This window comes from Callithrix jacchus, chromosome 10 (assembly GCF_049354715.1).
Source record: "Callithrix jacchus isolate 240 chromosome 10, calJac240_pri, whole genome shotgun sequence".
NCBI lineage: Eukaryota > Metazoa > Chordata > Mammalia > Primates > Cebidae > Callithrix > Callithrix jacchus.
Genome location: NC_133511.1, coordinates 98,745,572 through 98,765,569, shown reverse-complemented (window position 1 = coordinate 98,765,569; position 19,998 = coordinate 98,745,572). Strand labels below are relative to the sequence as shown.

Genomic DNA, 19,998 nt, shown 5'->3' with positions numbered 1-19,998 from the left:
ATGCAGTTAAGACAAAGTGGACACACAACAGTGAGCCCAAAATACCGGGGACGTCGCCACCCAGAAACGTGTTCTAATAATACATTTCCCGTTTAAGGTGTCCTAAACACACATCTTTCTCTAAATGAAGCAAGCGTGCCTGCGAGACCACTAGGAAGGTTCAACAACTTGTTCAAAAAGAAGAGGCGATTGCACCTTTTCTTTTTCTTCCCCGCCCAAAGTGCCTTCCCGAAAGACAGATTTCTGACAGTTCGCCTGCTGTTGCAGCAGCAAAGAGCGGAGAGAATCCCAGAGCCGGTGCTGCCAAGACTTCTCCATCCACCGCCACCCGGGCAAGTGTGGGTCCCGACCCGCCGCCCCGCTCCTCCAGAAACCTCCGCCGACGCCGAGCGCTTACCCAGGTCGGCCTGGCCGTGTTCCAGGAGGGTCGCCAGCAGCAGGAGTCCCAGCAGCAGCGTCGGCAGCCGCGGGGGCGCATCGTGGGACGCGCCGGCCCCGGGGCCCTTCACGCCCGTGCAGCGCGCGGCTCCCCATCCGGCCCGACCTAGCCCACGCGCCACGAGCCGGCCCCTGCGCCCCCGCGCCGCTGGCCCGGCTTCCCTTGAGCCCTGAGGCTTGGCCTCCTGTGGAGCCATGGGGACGCTTCACACATCCAGGCCGCTGCCTCGCCCTGCACCGCGCCGGGGAGCCCAGCCCTCGGCGCCCCGGTCCTCACCGGGCATCGCCGGCCACGGCCCGGGCGCCGGAGGGAGGGGTTGCCGAGCGGCGCAACTGGCTCGCTCGTCCTGCCGCGCCCGGGGCGGGCTCCAGCGAGCCGCGGCTTCACCCGCGCAGGGGCCGGGCCCGCATGGAGCCGCGGCGGGCGCGGGCCGGGGTTCCCACGGTGCCTGTTGCCGCGCGTCGGCGCGCTCGGGGCGGTGAGGGTGGGACCGACGCAGCCCGGACCCCCACCCCCGGGCCGGCTCCTGCAGAGCGAGGGGGCGAGGCTGCCGGGAACCCAGGTGGCGGCCGCGGGGCGCGCTAGGGTCCCTCCTTCGCGCCGCCGCTGCAGCCTCGGCGCCCTCCTCTCGTAGCTCCTCGCCCCTCGTTCCTCGTGCCTCGCTGGGCTTCGGGTTCCAGCCCCGGCTCCAGCTCCGGCTCCCGGGCCGCGAGTGCTACTGCAGCTCAGAGCGGCGCCTCATTGACAAAGAAAGCACGTAGCCTCCGGATCCGGCGAGGAGGCGAGGCCGGCGCGCGCGCGCGCATCCCCGGGAGGAGCCACCGCGCGCCCCCCGCTCCCGCGCGCCTGGCCGGGCTCGGGACCCAGGAAGGGGGACCCCTCCCGGCGGCTCCCGCGCAGCGGAGGTCCTCAAGCGGAGAGCTTCCCTCCCCTCCTGTCCGTCATCTAGAGGAGGGAAGGTCCGCAGGAGAGGTCGTCTGGCTAGGGAGGAGGGTCATGGTCAACGTGCCCAAATGCTAGGAAAACTCTTCCGCTTGGATTTTGGGAAAGCTCTTTGTAGCTCGGCGGGCGCGCTTTGTGCTGTTTGTTCACTACTTCTTGGAGGGGCCGGCGGACACCTGCGTGCTGGTTTACCCCTGAGGAGCTCAGGCGGCTGTGGCCTAGTTGCAATAACACGCTGGATTAAAACACATTATTAATATTTGTTGCAGCCACACTATGTGCAAAGCATTTACACTGTGCACTGGGAAGACGGGGGAAGTTTTTCCAAAAAAGTCCCTTCCCCCAACTAAGAAAGTCAGGCAGCCCCTGCCCAGAGGAACAAAAGGCCCAGGCCTCACCTGAATTGGTCTCCTGCTCTTTGCCCTTGCTAGCCTTGATGGCCTTAGCAAGCCACCTGGTTCTTAGGCACCTCATCCATCCCTAGTCACTAAGTATTTATTAGGGGCCGGTTGTGTGCCAGCATTAGGCACTGGATACAAGCAGCGAGGAAACATACACATCCTTGACCTCGTGAGGCTCAGACGCTATTCACTCAACTGTACTTATTGACGGCCTGTGATGTGCCAGGGACAACAGCCATAAACAAATTCCCTGCCCTCTTGGAGCTGACATTCTAATAGGACTTCACCTGCAATAAATAAATAAGTAATAGAACATTAGACTGGTAAATGCCATGAAGAAAAATCAATGTAAAAGAATGAAACGTGGGGAGGGGGTGTTGCAATGTTAAACATTGTGAAAAAAGGCCTTGCTGAGAAGGTGAAGTTTGAGCCAAGATCTGAAGGAGGTAAGAGAACAGGGGCAGAGCGTGCCTGGTGTGTTCAGGGTGGAACAACTTGACTAGGGGATTTGGAAAGGTGTTAGGTCCCAGTTGTTGAGCATCTGCAGGATAGAAATAACACCATATTTCATCTAAGACACATTCTTTTCACATGTTAACTTGTCAGAAGTCAGATGTGTTCTTATAATGTGTCTAAGATGTGTTGAAATATAGTAATGCCTTGTTGGGGGTTATGATTTAATCTTGTCCTTTAATTAAATGAGTTGTTCTGTTTTGGTTTGTGTTAAGAAACTTGCAGTCTAGTTGAAGAGATAAGCAATTCACTACATCACTTGGAGACACTGTGAGAAATCCAGCCCACGGTCATGGTTCAGGCAGCATCACAAGAGGAGTGGCCCTGCGGTGACCCCAGGGACAAAGCGATTGGGAATGATGATGTCAGACAAAGAAGGACTGAAACAAGGGCAGGATTTGGACTCGCTTCAGCTTCTGCTTCCGCTTCCCTGTTGAGGACAAGGGAGCCCCTGGAGAGAGAAGTAGGGGGAGCAGAGGTAGGGAAGGAGGCAGGAAAATTGGTCTTGGAGCAGTGGGGCTGCCTGTTTGAGGCCCAGAACTCTTACACTGAGACCAAGTTGTGAAAGGCCTTGGACACATCTGAGCTTTTGCCTAAAAGGAAGGAGCGTGAGAGGAGAAGATAAGGCACTCTCAGGAACACCAATCCCATGCCAGGCTCTGAGTTAAGAGCTCCTGAGAACACAAAGGTGGGTGTGATGGAGGAAAACATTAACCCTTTAGTAGCCACAGCTTCCCCCACCCACCCCTTTTCGGCACCTGGACAAGTATGGTGTTGATGGTGAGCTGGGAACTGAGGAAGATGAACAGGCTGGCTGCATTCACATGGGAAGGGACTGAATATTGCTGGCCTAAAGAGATATAAAAGATCCAGCAGGAGAGACGCTGTGTGCAAGGCAAGGAATGCAAGACCTGAACACAGCTGGCTTCTCCATGCCAGTTGAGAGAGATCAATTTAGGGGCAACTGCTATGGGGTTGGGAGATAGCAAATGCCCATCTCGAGAAAGTTCACTGTGTTGTAAATGGGATTTTCCCCTGTCTATTATTTGCCAGATTTACATAAAATATAAATTACTTTCACATTTCAGTTGTTGGGCTGGTGTTTCAGTGGATTCATCTCCCTGTTGTGGCTGGCCTCAAGACCATCAAGAAGCCTACAGTCAGAGGCCGGGTGCAGAGGCTCACACATGTAATCCCAGTTTGGGAAGCCAAGGCAGGTAAATCACCTGAGTCGGAAGTTCGAGACCAGCCTGACCAACGTGGAGAAACCCCATCTCTACTAAAAAACACAAAAATTAGCCGGATGTGGTGGTGCATGCCTGTATCCCAGCTACTTGGGAGTCTGAGGCAGGAGAATCACTTGAACCTGGAAGGCAGAGGTTGCAGTGAGCCGAGATTGCACCATTGCACTCCAGCCGGGGCAACAAGAGTGAAATTCAGAGAACTTAGGGAGATTCAGGTTCCAGGCAGGGGAGCCACACTGGGGGCAGATATTGAGAGCCTGCGATGCCACGGTATGGAGTTTGTACCTTATGCTCATCCAGGAGGAACCACCCTGGAAGGGTTCCTTGCTGGAGCAGGAAGCTTGGTGAGATCTTTGACTGTTGAGTCCTTGATTGATGGATGACTGTACAGACTCTGAAACTTTGCTTCGATTTAAATTCAGGCCTTACCATTTCCTAGCTGTTTAACTTTGGGCATATCACATAATCTCTGTATCTCTCATCTATAAAACTGGAAATGATGAGAGTGACTCCCTCAGTGGATTGTCTTGATTGAATAGATACATGTCTAGCATTTAGACAAATACCTGACACACAGTAAACAATCAATCTTTATATGTGACAATTGCAACCCTCTTAAACCACAAACTCTTTTGTTAATTTTAGTCTATTTAAACTAGGGCTTTGGGACTTTCTCAGTGTGTAAATTTATTGCTACCTAGCTTTCAAAAGTCAGTGTGTTTTGTACAAAGCATTTTGTTAAGCTGGGAAAAAAGAACAATCTCTAGGCAATAGTTTCAGGCCCACAGTAGAAATTTCTGCCATTACCATACAGGGGAAATATCTGGGCCTCTACTTTCATTCTTTGTAAAAGAAGCAGCTATTTCTCTTCTAGACCAAACTCTATTGTGGACACTCCTTGCTATGGCAAAGCTCAAGTTTACACTGAACCTCTTTTGTGCACCCAGAACTGTTCTAGGTTCTAGGATTCCTACAGCAAGCAAGGCCTTGTCCCCACCCTCACTGAACTCTGTAGTTAAGAGTAAGTGGGCGAGAGCAGGCACATGGCTCAAGCCTCAAATCCCAAGACACTATGGGAGGCTGAGTCAGGTGGATCACTTGAGGTTGGGAGTTCGAGACTAGCCTGGCCAACGTGGTAAAACCCTATCTCTACTGAAATTACAAAAATTAGCCAGGCGTGGTGGTGGGCGCCTGTAATCCCAGTAACTCAGGAGGCTGAGGCAGAAGAATCACTTGAACCCAGGAGGCAGAGGTTGCAGTCACCGCTGCACTCCAGCCCGGGTAACAGAATGAGGAATGAGACACCATCTCAAACAAAAAAGAGTAAGTGGGGGAGATGAGTAAACACTCAATTATGCCACAGTTCACTATATGCTGTCAGGAGAGTGAGAGTGGGTGCTGCGGGCTCTAGCAAAGGAAACAGCTAAGAGAAGAGGTTAGCGAGGCCAGCCAGCAAGGGTCTGGTGCCATGGTGGGCTAAAGTGTGTATTGCAGACGTCAAAGAAGAAGAAATCCAAAACAAAGTTTTAAATATGGTTTTCGTGGCTTCTGTGCCCTAGAGAAAACACTGGATATAACCAGGAGGGGACATTTATGGGCCCTTCCTGCCTGGCACTGTCCCGGCCCTGAGAAAAGTGCTTATCATATACATGGGTTCCCTGCAGACAGCAACTGCCCCGAGGGCAAAGAGATGCAGCCGAATTAACAATGACAGAGGGAGGGAGCTTAGGGATGACTTTTAAAGCAGAGGAGTGGTGAATGTGTGTTTCAGAAAGATCACCCTGGCCACCTTGTAGAACGGGTACAAAAGGGGTGAGGTAAAGAGGAGGCCAACTCTAAGAAGGCTGCTGCAGAAATGCAGGTCAGCTTGCTTTCCCCTTCCCTTTATATCTCAACCTATTTTTCTAAAAATAGTTTCCCAGGCCACCCCAACCAAGGCCTAGGGCATCATGCCCAGTAAGACGGTAATAGCACCCAGTAGGACCAGACCCCAGACCCAGGGCGAGTGAGGCTCAGGGTGTCCCCCACAGCAGCCTAGCTCCTCCGTGTTTGTTGACTTAAACTTGACTTCCATTGATGACATTTCAACTCTGCCAGGATCTGGCTAATTATCCTCTAAACCTCCACGGGGGCCAGGCTCAGTGGCTCACACCTGTAATCCCAGCACTTTGGGAGGCCTAGGCAGGTGGATCATTTCAGGTCAGGAGTTTGAGACCAGCCTGGCCAACATGGTGAAACCCCTTCTCTACTAAAAATAGGAAAATTAGCCAGGCATGGTGGTGCGCACCTGCAATCCCAGCTACTCAGGAGGTTGAGGCAGGAGAATCACTTGAACCTGGGAAACAGAAGCTGCGGTGAGCCAAGATCATGCCATTGTACTCCAGCCTGGGCAGCAGAGTGAGACTCCATCTCAAATAAATAAATAAATCCTCCAGTGGGAGGAGGCAGGGTTTTTTGTTTGTTTTTTAACAGTCAAAGGCCAATTTGTCTCTCACTAATACTTCTGTTGCTTTTGGGGTTCATCCAATACCAGAGCAGAGATCCGGTCTAGTGTTTGACACTATGGGGCTAGCTCATTTTTACTGTCTCTCTTTAGCCTCAAATTCTTGCTTAACTGTGTTGAGACTTTTTCTCACGCTCTGTAGGGTGGAAACCAGGATTGGTCATTGAAAATCTCAAAGATTTACAACCTGAGTTGAAGTCCTAATTCCATCACCTAATAACTGGTAACCTTGAGAAAACTTTAAAACACTACCGCACCATCCCTTTCAGAAACTGGAGGTATCTACCCAAGATATCAAGATACTTGTATCTACTCAAGACAAATAAAAGCATACATCCATATAATGGCAGGGCACAGTGGCTCACACCTGTAATTCCAGCATTTTGGGAGGCCGAGCTGGGCAGATCACCTGAGGTCAGGAGGTTGAGATCAGCCTGACCAACATGGTGAAACCCTGTCTCTACTAAAAATACAATTAGCCAGGTATGGTGGCAGGCGCCTATAATCCCAACTACTCAGGAGGCTGAAGCATGACAATTTCTTGAACCCAGGAGGCAGAGGTTGCAGTGAGCCAAGATCTTGCCACTGCTCTCCAGCCTGGGCAACAGAGTGAGACTCTGTCTCAAAAAAAAAAGCATATGTCCACACAAATGCTTTTACACAAATATTTGGAGCAGCATTATTCACAATAGCCAGAAACTGAAAACAACTCATGGGCTAGGCTTGGTGGCTCACCCCTGTAATCCTAGCACTTTGGGAGGCCGAGGTGGGTGGATCACCTGAGGTAAGGAGTTTAAGACCAGCCTGGCCATCATGGTGAAACCCCATCTTTAAAAAAAACAAAAAAGCAACTCACAAACTGGTGAAAAGATAAATAAAATGTGGGACAACCAGATACTATTCATCAATAAAAAGGAACAAAGCACTAATACATGCTAAAACACTGATGAATTGAAAATGCTATGCTAAATGAAAGAAGCCAATCATGAAAGGTCACATATTCTATGATTCCATTTGTATGATGTGTCCACAAAAGGCAAACCAAAGAGAAAGTAAATTAGTGGTTTCCTGGGGCTGGGGAGTAAAAATGAAAAGTGACTGTATATGGACACAAAGTTTCTTTTTAGGGTAACAGAAATGTCTTAAAATTAGATCGTTGTCATGGTTATACCACTCTGTAAACATACTAAAATTCATTGAATTGTACACTTAACACTGGCAGATTTTATGTTGTATAAATCTTATCTCAATAAAGCTATTATTTTTTAAAAACTGAACGTTGCATAGGTGCTCAATAAACCTTAGACATTGTTACATACAGTCTTTTTTAAGCACATAAGAGGAAAAAAATTATGCTTAAAATTTCATTTTAGGCCAGACACAATGGCTCATGCCTGTAATCCCAGCATGAGATTTGAGATTTGGGAGGCCAAGGCAGGTGGATCACTTGAGGCCAGGAGTTTGAGACCAGCCTGGCCAATATGATGAAACCACATTTCTAAAATACAAAAATTAGCCAGGTGGGGTGGCTCATGCCTTTAGTCCCATCTGGGAGGCTGAAGCGCAAGGATCACTTAAACCTCAGAGGTGGAGGCTGCAGTGATCCAGGATCACACTCACTGCACTTCAGCCTGGGTGACAGAGCAAGACTGTGTCTCAAAAAATATATATTTTGTTTATTTGTTTATTCGTTTTTTTATTTTGAGATGAGGTCTTGCTCTGTCACCCAGGCAGGAGTGCAATGGCTCAATCATAGCTCACTGTAGTCTTGAACTCCTGGGCTCAAGCTATCCTCCCACCTCAGCCTCCTGAATAGCTGGGACTACATAAGGCCATCACCTCAAGTAGCTAATTTTGTAATTTTTTTTTTTTGAGACAGGGTCTTGCTATGTTGCCCAGGCTGATCTCAAACTCCTGGCTTCAAGCAATCCTCCCGCCTCTACCTCCCAAAGTGCTGGGATTAAAGGCGTGGGCCACCACACCCAGCCAAAATTTTATTTTAAAGTCCCATCATGTTTTAAAGGTCTATAAAGAATGTGTTATAAACAACACATATTCTAACAGGAAATAGACCACTTGCAATAAACATTAACTCCCCCAAACAATCAATGCCCCATTTCATTTGCCAACAACCCTTCTTTCTTATTAGGAGGCCTAACTGATGCATCTTCGGAGAAGGAGAAACCATCAACCCTTTAGAGGCAACATGCACAAAAAGAGCTGCTTCTTCCTTCATGAGTTCCTGTTTTGTGCCTGAAAGTAGACGCTTTTGTGTATTAACCCGACCACATCTGTCATTTCTTCACCATGCCTGATTTAAGTCCATCATTTTCATCCTTACTGCATTCATTCAAAAACCTTTATTGAGCACCTATTATGTATGTCCACTCTCTACTGGGGCTATAAAGATGAGTAAGACAAAATCCATACCTTCACAGGTCTCAGGATACGCCAAGGAAGAAATAAAGTTCAAAAACAATTATTTATGCCATAGGCAAAGATGACATAAGGAAGATCATAAACCTCTCCCTGGGTCAGGAAAGGCTTACAGAGGAGGCGACACTTGAGCTGGGGAATGACAAGCAGGCAAGATGAGGGCAAGGCTGGGCACAGTGGCTCACGCCTGTAATCCCAGCATTTTAGGAGGCCAAGATGGGAAGATTGTTTGAGCCCAGGAGTTCAGCACCAGCCTGGTGAACATGGCAAATCAACATGGCAAATCCCCATCTTTATAAGAAAATTCAAAAATGAGCAGAGCATGGTGGCACATGACTGTAGTCCCAGCTACCTCAGAGGCTGAGGTGGGAGAATCACCTGAGCCTAGGGAGGTTGAGGCTGCAGTAAGCCATGATCTCACCACTCTACTCCAGCCTTGGTGACAGAGTGAGATTCTGTCCAAAAAAAACCAACAACAACAACAACAACAAAAAACAGATGTGGGCAAGAAAGAAGGCATTTCAGCCATGCAAAGATGAGAAATCATGAATCAACAGGAATCTTCAAGCAGCACCAGGTAGCTAATATGGCTGTTAAGTACAAGAAGCAGTAAGAGATTCTATTAGCAAGGCAGATGAGAAATATATCATAACATGTCACAGAGAATTTAATGTCCTTCTAAGGCCAGGCACAGTGGTTCATGCCTGGAATCCCAGCACTGGGAAGCCAAAGTGGGATTGCTTGAAGCCAGGAGTTCACGCCCAGCCTGGGCAATACAGGAAGACCCTGTCTCTAAAAAAGAAAAGTCCTCCGAGAGACTGGACATCATCTTGACAGTGGCAATGAAGATTTGAAAGCAGGCTAGCATCCAATGGCAACTTCAGAATTTTCACGAGAAGCTTTGAGGAAACCAGTCAAGGACTCGTTTTGAAGCTGAATTTGACAAGCAGAGCTCTGCCTTCACTTAGGTTATGTTTACTTGCCCCTTCTATTGCTCCAAGTATCTTCTTGGCACCTCCACTGCTACTATCTTGATTAAAATTGAACTTTGAAAAGACCACCTGGAAAGTAATGAGGAAGGCTGGAGGAGGGGGTGGACTCGAAGCCAGGAAGTCAGATAAAAGGATTAGTTTGAGTAAGTTCCAGATCTGGACCGAGGCAGCGCAGTGAGGATGGTGAGGAAACAGGAACAGTGTTGAAGGATTGGACATGGGGTGACTAATGATAGCAGGAGAAAGAGGAAGAGGGGAAAGATGGAGAGGAAAGAAGGAAAGAAAAGGAAAAAGGGAAAAGGGGAAAGGAAAAGGAAGGAAGTGAAAGGGAGAGGAGGGAGGGAGGAAGGAAGGGAGGAAGGGAGGAAGGAATGAATCTGAGAATACAGGAAATATAGGAATAGAAGAAGATTAGCCTTGGGGGAGAAGGAAAAAACATCCAGGTGGAGCTGTCCATTTTCACTAACTTGAATGTACACATGAGTTATATGGGGATGTTGCTAAAATAAAGATATTGATTAAGAAGGCCTGAGGTTACCGTGGCTAGAAAAATTCCAGAAAATAAAGACATTTTTTTTTTTAATTTAAGTGAAAAAAAAGTAGCACTAAAAAATTGAAATGCAGAAAAAGAAAAAGAAGGAAGGAGAGAGGCTAAAAAGAAGGTCTGAAGTCTGCTTTTTTTTTTTTTGAGATGGAGTCTTGCTCTGTTGCCCAAGCTGGAGTGCAATGACACAATCTCATCTCACTGCAACCTCCACCTCCCAGGTTCAAGCAATTCTCCTGCCTCAGCCTCCTGAGTAGCTGGGATTACAGGTGCATATCACCACACCTGGCTAATTTTTGTATTTTTTAGTAGAGACGGGATTTCACTATGTTGATCAGGCTGGTCTCGAACTCCTGACCTCAGGTGATCTGCCTGCCTCCACTTCCCAAAGTGCTGGGATTACAGGCATAGCCACCGCACCCCGCCCCAGAGTCTGCATTTCTAACTCTAGAGTAATGTGGAAGCTGATCGGGGACCACTCTTTGAGTAACAAGATATTGGGCCATTCAATATAGGATTTATACCTTACCTCAGTGAGTGAATTTTTAAAAATTCAAATCCCTAGGCTTTGGTAGTTGTTTAAAGCTATTCCTGTCTTTTTACAAAAAAACAAAAAATGAAAAGCAGAAAGCAGCTTGGTTTCTACTCTTCACTTCCCTGAGATGACTATGCCGCCGGCCTCTGTATCCATGGTTCTGCATCCACAGATTCAACCAAACTTAGGTGGAAAATACTCAGAGAAAAACTATAAAAAATAACAATACAGCAATACAAATACAGAAATAAAGAACAATACGGTATAACAAATTCTGCATAGCCTTTACATTGTATTAGCATTACAAGTAATCTAGAGGTAATTTAAAGTATATGTGGCCAGGCACAGTGACTCATGCCTGTAATCCCAGCATTTTGGGAGGCCAAAGCAGAAGGATCGACTGAGACCAGGAGTTCCAGATCAGCCGAGGCAACAGTTAGACCTCATTTCTGCAAAAAATAATAATGACAAAACAAAACAAACCCATGTTTTAAATTAGCTGGGCATGGTGGTGCGTACCTGTACTCCCAGCTACATGGGAGGCTGAGGTGAGTGAATCACTTGAGCCTGGGAGGTTGTGGCTACAGTGAGCCATGATCAAGTCACTGCACTCCAGCCTGGGCAACAGAGCAAGACCCTTTCTCAAAAAAAAAGTATGTACGTATATGGGAAGGTGCATGGATGTATGGGTGAATGTAAGTACGTATGTATGTATTTCTGTAGGTATGTAGAGACAGTCTGGCTCTGTCACCCAGGCCAGAGTGCAGTGGCACAATCATAGCTCACTGCAGCCTTGAATAAATGGATAAATGTATGTGTATATATATGTATTTATTAGAGACAAAGTCTGGCTCTGTCACCCAGGCCAGAGTGCAGTGGCGCAATCATAGCTCACTGCAGCCTTGAATAAATGGATAAATGTATGTGTATATGTATGTATTTATTAGAGACAAAGTCTGGCTCTGTCACCCAGGCCAGAGTGCAGTGGTGCAATCATAGCTCACTGCAGCCTTGAACCCCTTGGCTCAAGTCGTCCTCCTGCCTCAGCCTCCAGAGAAGCCAGGCCTACAGGCATGCACCCCGATACCAGCTACTCTTCGTTCTTTTTTTTGTAGAGGCAGGGGTCTCGCTGTGTTGCCCAGACTGGTCTCAAACTCCTGGCCTCAAGCAATCCTCTGGCTTTGGCCTCCCAAAGTACTGGGGTTCCAGGCATAAGTAATTGTGCCAGGCCTAAAGTATATAAGAGGATGTGAATGTGTAGTTATATGCAAATACTGTGCCATTTTATATCAGAGACTTGAGCATCTGTGGATTTTGGTGTGTGAGAGGAGTCCCACAACCAGTCCCCAATACATCCTGAGGGATGGCTGTGCCTCCTCACCACAGGGGATTTGCAGTGCCCTTCTGCCCTGATGATTGTCTCCTCCCCACTGATATTAGACTAGGCCATGTGAATTCTTTTGGCTAATGGCATGTGACAGAGATGACAATGTGCCAGTTTCATTCATAAGCTTTGAGAACCATTGCAAAGCCCAACTCCACATCTTTTCCTCTTCCATTAGGAAAGCATGTCCAATATTTTTGACTCTTTCAGTCAGAATCCTAAAATAAAGAAGGCCCATGGAGCATATGTGACCTGCAGACAGGGCCAGAGCTGCCACCAATCTGGGAGCAGCATATACCAAGAGAAAGAGATAAGCCTGTGCCAGCCTGGGCTACTGAGGATTGGGGGATCAGCCCAAACCTAGCACAACCTGACCAAGAGAGTCTCCTAGCTGTTAATGAAAGAAATAAGGCAGGGAAGGAAAGAGAAGGGCTCAAACAAATGTTTCACTTTTAAAAGTTATTAAATTTTCAGATATGTCCTCTTGATGGATACCAAAAAGAAATAGAATAAGGTTATAGGCTTATTGTAACCCTTTAGATTATTTAAATGCAGTTGTCAGAAGAGTTTAAAGAATAGCAGCCTTGAAATGATAGCTCCGGCTATGCCATTCCTCCTAAGAACTTAAACAAGCCACAACTCCCTTGCTTAACATAAATGGGAAGTACTAGATGCTTCATGAGATTCTGCAGTGGTATGCTCGATCTCACTTGTACTAGCTTGTGAGAGCCAATTGTTAAATTCACAGGAATTTTGTGAAGCAGCTGTTAAACATGGCCATCATCAAAATTCAATTACATACAGTTACAATTAAATTATATTAAAAGCAAAGGTAAATAGAGGGCAATCCTCATTTTACATGGATCCAGGATACACAAACTTCAGTTATCTTTAATTAAGTAATACCAGTCTGCCAACAACACAGTTCAAATTTTAGTCACCACAGTATATTAGCCGTGAGTGACTGCATAAAGTACAGACTTCGCTGCTAGCTGTTTGGTCCACAAATCACTTTGTAGGTAATAGATGTGCTTCATGATTAGTGACCAATCGCACCTCTTCTTCCAGACTGTCAGTGTTGGAGCACTGCTCATCTGTCATTCAGTTCATGCAGACAGCAAATTGTGTGGTAGTTTTACCTTTTTGTTCTCCCGTGACAAACCCACATGACATTTGACAAAAATTGATAGAATCAAAAGAGAGAATTGACCAACAAAGATGAGGGTGCAACAAAGAAATAAAAAGTGACGATGCTGGAAGTGAAATCTGACATAAACATAAGTGGAATTGTGGAGGAAATAGCTCATTGTAGGAATGTTGACACACTGCTGTTCTAGGGACCCTACAGATGCAGCCAGAGGAACTCAGGGAAGACAAACTTCTCAACGTAAATGAGCAAAGTGGTTCTGACAAAAAGAATGAAGATAGCCCAGAGAGGAAGTGATGCTGAAAAGATTCACATTAGAGAAATTCCCAGAGATATTTCACGATATTCAGAGCCCAGAGGATAAAATGCTGGAAGCGAATCCAAACTTACACAGGCGCATGACAATTTGCCAAGGTATAAAAAAGGTGAATCCTAAGTTATGTGGTAAGAAGACTGCAAACACCATTTAAACTCCTGATAGATTTTTTGCAAAGAAATAAAACACTTAACTCTCAATGTTTCTCATGTTTTTCATTGGTATACTAAGTAAATACTAAATAATGAACACTCACACTAAAGTATACTTGTCAATCAGTACCATGAGCAACCTTGCTTAATCAGGTAGTGATCAAGCATTTATTCATAGCCTGATTTTGTCAAATCATGGTAGAATTACAACTTTAAGTTGGCAGAATTATAACCTTAGTTTGGCTATAGGTTTATAAGTAGATATACTACAAACTATGGTATACTATACTATACTATACTATACATCTGTCTATAAACGTATGGTATATCGATAGCCAACTTAAGGTTTTAGTTAAGGCTGTACTTACAAGTATACTTATAAGTCTGGCAAAACTCATCAAAAGCATCTACAAGAACCAATGGGCCATATGAAATTTATAATAAAAAAACTTGTATACTTTATTACCATTTACAAATTATGTGCTACCATTCTTTATATTCATGTAAGTTGTAACAAACTGATGTAAATACATATGTGTATCCGTCCCCCGCTCCGGACCCAGGTACTTGGTGAGCATTTGCCAGCACTGCATTTAGAGAATGTAATTAGGTCGGCATCCACAGCTTTAGTCAAACAGGGACTTGAATTTTAGCACTGCTTCTGTGTTATCTTTTTTTGTTTGTTTGTTTTTTTGAGACAGAGTCTCATTCTGTCACCCAGGCTGGAGTGCAGTGGGACAATCTCAGCTCACTGCAACCTCTACCTCCCAGGTTCAAGCAATTCTCCTGCCTCAGCCTCCCAAGTAGCTGGGACTACAGGCACCCACCACCACACCCAGCTAATTTTTTGTATTTTTAGTAGAGACAGCGTTTCACCATGTTAGCCAGATTTGTCTCAATCTCCTGACCTCATGATTCACCCACCTCAGCCTCCCAAAGTGCTGAGATTACAGGTGTGAGCCACTGTGCCCGGCAATTTTTTTTTTTTTTTTTTGAGACAGAGTCTTGCTCTGTCACCCAGGCTAGAGTGCATTGGCACAATCTCAGCTCACTGCAACCTCTACCTCCCAGGTTCAAGCAATTCTGCTGCCTCAGCCTCCAGAGTAGCTGGGACTACAGGCACGTGCCACTATGCCCGCCTGATTTTTTGTATTTTTTAGTAGAGATGGGGTTTCGACATGTTGATCAGGCTTATCTTGAACTCCTGACCTCAGGTGATCCAGCCACCTAGGTCTCCCAAAGTGCTAGGATTACAGGCATGAGCCACAGTGCTTGGCCTCTTTCTGTGTTATCTTAGGTAAACTACTGAGCCTCTCTAAGCCTTTTCTTCTGCAAAATAAAAAAAGGAAAGATTTGTTGCAAGAAGGAGTTGTTGTGAGAATAAGGCTCTGGTGCACTGTAGGTGTTGAATGACTGTTACTCTTTTCCTCTTATCTTTTCCCTCCATTCCCAGCTGACAAATCCTCTAAGCTGTATTTCCTTTGCTGGAGATAAAATGATCTACACATTTTTGTACTATATGGCAAGTCTACCTGGCAGCAGGGAAATGGATGTCTTCCTTTGATTGCATTATAAACCAGTCAGTCTAAGTAGTAATTTAAGAATTCACAGAAGCTTGAAATCCTTTCTCACTTTTTCAAACTCTGTAAAAATTAGAAACTGAGCCAAATGTGGTGGCTCATACCTGTAATCACAGCAACATGCGAGGCCGAGGCGTGAAGGTCACTGGAGCCCATGAGTTTGAGGCTACAGTGAGCTATGATCACACCACTGCCCTCCAACCTGAGAGAGAGAGAGAGAGGGAGAGAGGAGAGAGAGAGAGAGAGAGAGAGAGAGAGAGAGAGAGAGAGAGAGAGAGAGAGAGAGAGGGGACACCTTGTCTCTAACGATGAAAATTTAAAAATTATATGATGTTCACTGTGGGAATTAAATTTTTAAAAAAATAAAATAAAAATAAATTAATTAAAAAATTAGACACTCTGACATAGCCCACACTGCTTGTATTTCTGCTTTATTGGTTATGTTCTTTAAAGTTATTATGAGATCAAACTTAAAAAATTTATTAGAGAACTTTCTCCCCCTGCTGGCCATAATACAACATAGCAATACTATATTGAACGGCATTACTAAACGCTAAACTGAAAATAAACTCGGAATAACTAATCTCGCAAACTGCCTACCCACAGGCCAGCTCTGGCCGGAAGACAGCTGTGTTTGGTATACACCATAGCTAAAGTAATTTTTAAAAAAAACTTTTGAGTGAATTGCCAACATCTGACATGCATTCTTCTGCGTTTTCTCAAAAAAGTAGACGTTGGGTCTGCCCAACAGGTCAGAACCTGTTTCCTGATTTCCTGGGCGGGGCTTTGACTCTCCGCTCGGCCGCAACCCCTACACTTCATCTGCTTATGTCATCTGCTCAGCCCTTGCTGCTCTTAAGTTTGCAACCTCAGGCTCTCTCAATTTACCAATGAGTAAACTGAAGCCCAAACTTGCTCACAATCATACTGCCTATAGTAGGAGCAAAGCAAGATAATGAAATTTGGACCTCCTAAATTCCAGTCAACAGATACTTACTGATTTCATTCATCTGTTTAACAAATGTTTTGGTGCCCACTGTGACCAGGCACATAGCAAATGTCAAAAAGACAGAGTCTGCAAGATTAAAATGGTCTTTGTCTTCAGAGCTTACTTAGAGTCAGTGCCAAGAGCAGATGGGATGGAAGTGATAAAAGAAAGGATAAGGGAACTACCGCGATGCTGCAGCACAGTTCCTGCTGTCACCTCAGCACCTGGTTCAAGTTCATCATCATCGTTGTGAATACAAATATTATTAAGATTTGCTAAACAATGTCCTCAAACCCTAGGGCCCACGTTAATTCAACATTCACTGAGCACAAGTGCTAAACATTGGAGAAAGAGCAGTAAATGCTGCATTTACCTCATTACTTCTTCCAAGCATGCCCTCTAAAATAGTCACTCATCTCCCTGTTCATCCGGCCTTCGGAATTACCATCTGTAATCAATGTACTAGGCTAAGAGGGACTCAAGATCAGTTAGATTCACAAGAGCAAGAGTTGCTGGGCAAGCCACATCTCTACAGAAATAGGAATCAGACGTACACTTAAGTAATGGAGATATGGGATCAAAGCTAAACTGAAAGAAGAGCAGAAACTAATCATGACACCATGGTTAAACACCCAAGACACCATGATTGGGAAACAGTACAAGACAAAGGATTACTTTTGTGTCTGACTCATAAAAAGTACTCAAACTGCGTCCTTTGAAACCTGGGCTCTTTGGTAAAATGGCTGATTCTAGATCTGAGGCAGAAAAGGTACCAGGTGAGCCTGAAACATTCTTTTGCGCCAGAGAGCAAGGGAACATTCTGACTGATGTGGTGACGTCAGAAAGATTCAGGAATCTTGAAGATAATTGATCACTTTAACCTACTGAATAAAACAAAATCCATGAATCCATAGTGATGACAGAAAAACAGAGTAAGAGAGCACGTGTACAGGGAGAAAGTCTGTTTTTACAGAAAGATGCCAGGTCATGAATGTGGTAAAAAAAAATAAAATCACCATTTTTGCAATCCCAGGTGTAATAGATTCAGACAGCAATCATTAATGGATGCCAGAAACACTGAGTAAAATGTTATAGATGCTTTCAAAGAATCACCCCACAGATGACAGTGGAGAGATTTGCCAGTCGTCACTCTTTAACCAAGTGTCATCACTGATAGTGGATAACCTGACATGACGCAATGACACAACTCCTATAATTACCTTTGCACATGGACACTGAATCAAGGCATTAGATCCAGCTTCTACTTTACAAAAAGAGATGAATCAATTAGGACAAACGAACAATCAGATAAATCCAGAATGCACAACATTATCACACCTGTGATCCCAGCACTTTGGGAAGCTGAGTTGGGCAGATCATTTGAGATCAGGAATTCAAGACCAGCCTGGCCAACATGGTGAAACCCCATCTCTAATAAAAATACAAAATTCGGGTACAAAAAGCACAAATCATGAAAGAAAATACTGATAGGATGGACTTCAACAAAATCCAAAACGTTTGCTCTTTGTAACACCGTTAAAAAACTAAAAGGGTAAGTCACAGACTGGGAGACTATATTGGCAATACAAACCTCTTAAAATATTGGTATTCATCCCTCTCACCTAGATGACTTCAACAGCCTCCTACCTGGTCTTCCAGTTCCCAAGCTGGCCCTGCAATCTCTTCATTCAACAGCCAGGCTGATCTTTAAATTAGGTCATATTGTTTGCCTGCTTAAAAATCCTCCCATGGCCTCCTACAATATATGGAATTAAATCTACACTCCAATCTTTGGCAAAAAGCCTGTATGCCCATCCTTATGGTTGCATTTTCTGTCTCTTCCCACCCACTCGCACACTATGCTCTGGCCATAATGGCCACTTCCTATTTTGCTATTAAAAGCTTAACTTGCTGCTCCCTCTGCCAGATATTGTTTCTTTGCATGTCTGATCAGCATTCTCCTTGTCACTGCTCAAGTGACACCTCACTGAGGCATTCCCTGACATGACCCCTCCAGTCACTCTATCCCGTACCATCTCTTTACTTACCCTACCTGAACCTTACTTTAGTCTTCTCCTCTGGAAAAGATTAAATCCATAAGAGCAAAAGGAGCTGTTTTGTCCATTAGTACATGTCCAGTAGTGCCTGGAACACAGCAGATGCTTCAAATTTTTAAATGACTCATGACGTACCTGCTATATGCTAGGCACTGTGCTGGGTAGTTACTGGCTGAATGGTTTAAATGTGTTGTTTAAAGCCCCTTTTTCGCCCAGCATATTGGCTCACGCCTGTAATCCTAGCACTTTGGGAGGGTGGATCACCTGAGGTCAGGAGTTCAAGACCAGCCTGGCCATCATGGTGAAACCCCATCTTTAAAAAAAAAAAGCCCTTTTTTCATTCAATTACCCTGTTTTAGAAAAAAAAAAAAGTATTTTATATTCTTAGATCTATTTAAATAGCTGAATGCTTCTTAGTATTTTTTCAAGAGGCTAATTTACTTTCAAGTAAACTGCAAAATCTGAATTTCATCTTCATGTAGGAGCAGTGCTTTGGCCTAAATGAAACATTCATATTATTTTGAACAACTCACCCTCACAAGGATGACTAAAACAAAAGAAACAAACAAACAAAATAACATGTTAGTGAGGACGTAAGGCAACTAAAACTCTCATACACTGCTAGTAAGTGTAAATTAGCTACTTTGGAATAGTGTTTGTCAGTATCTATATACACCCTATGACCTAGTAATGCATGCCTACATATATACCCGAAGGAAATGCATGCATGTGTTCACCCAAAGATATGGACAAAACATTCATGGCAGCCCTATTCATAATAGCCAGAAAAAGTAGAAACTATTCGGATGTCAAAGATCCATCAGCAAAACAGTTCTGTATACACACAAAGGAATACTATACAGCAACGAGTATAAATGAACTACATACAACAACATGGATGTAGCTTATAGATCACATGTTGAACAAAAAAGCCAGATGCCAAAGAATGCATATATGTTATACTTCAATTAAACATTTATAGGGGAAGGCAGGAAATTGAAAATATGTGTTCTCACTGGTGTGTTCTGGTGGAGTGCTCCCCGAGAAATTTTCCACCTGATGTTCCTTGCAAGTTAGATCCTTGAATTATGAGGTGTTGGTATTTTAGGACATAAGTTGGCCTACTACAGTCACATTCTTTTGAAGTCACATGTTTTAAATAGTAAAAGTTCACGTGAATTCCCTATTCTTCATCCACGCATACTGAACAGAAATATTTCTTTCAAAAAATATTTGTGGACACCTAATATTGAAGAAAAATGGGCTGTGATCATCCTATGGTTGCAGGTACTCCAGGCACCCTGCCTCAGACTTTGGTTTTAAAAGAAATGGTAGAAAGTAGATTAGTTATGGTTAGATACGCTGGTGTGTATCTCAGATTCCAACTAACTGGCAATGTGACTGTGCGCAAGTTCCCTAAACATTCTGCAGCTATGCCCTCACTCAAATTGTTAGGAACAAACAGTTTCTCTTTAAAGGCTTTCACCCCCTTGTCCTTTGTTCTATTTTGTAAGTAATCTTTCCTGCCTTTAACAGGCCCAGGCATACCTCCAACCACCAAGCTTGTAGCCAACCCACACTGCCTTACTTTAAATTGTTAAATACAAACAATAACCTTCCTGGTTCACTGTCCTATTCTAAATGCTAAATCTAGCCAAACAAGCTGTAGATTGTTCGGTCCGACCCCAATTAACAGGAGGAGGACACAGAAACAGGGAGAAATTAAAAACCCCTGCCGGGTGTGGCGGCTCACGCCTGTAATCCCAACACTTTGGGAAGCCGAGGCGGGCGGATCACGAGGTCAAGAGATCGAGACCATCCTGGT

At 45.0% G+C, this 19,998-nt stretch overlaps 1 protein-coding gene across 6 annotated transcripts in view; it reads right to left on the bottom strand.

Moving 5' to 3' along the window:
- KIAA1549L (KIAA1549 like) overlaps window positions 1-1,185 on the bottom strand; it is a 293,593-nt gene extending 292,408 nt beyond the window's left edge. For 3 of the 6 annotated variants that reach the window (XM_035262325.3, XM_078340823.1, XM_078340822.1), the window contains exon 1: window positions 398-781. In XM_035262325.3, coding sequence (XP_035118216.2) covers window positions 398-635 — 238 coding nt within the window. In that variant the 5' untranslated portion in view covers window positions 636-781. Of the gene's footprint in view, window positions 1-397 lie in introns of all 6 variants that reach the window. The other 3 variants (XM_035262322.3, XM_054240744.2, XM_035262326.3) reach the window with 2 other exon arrangements.
- Window positions 1,186-19,998: the final 18,813 nt, after the last annotated feature.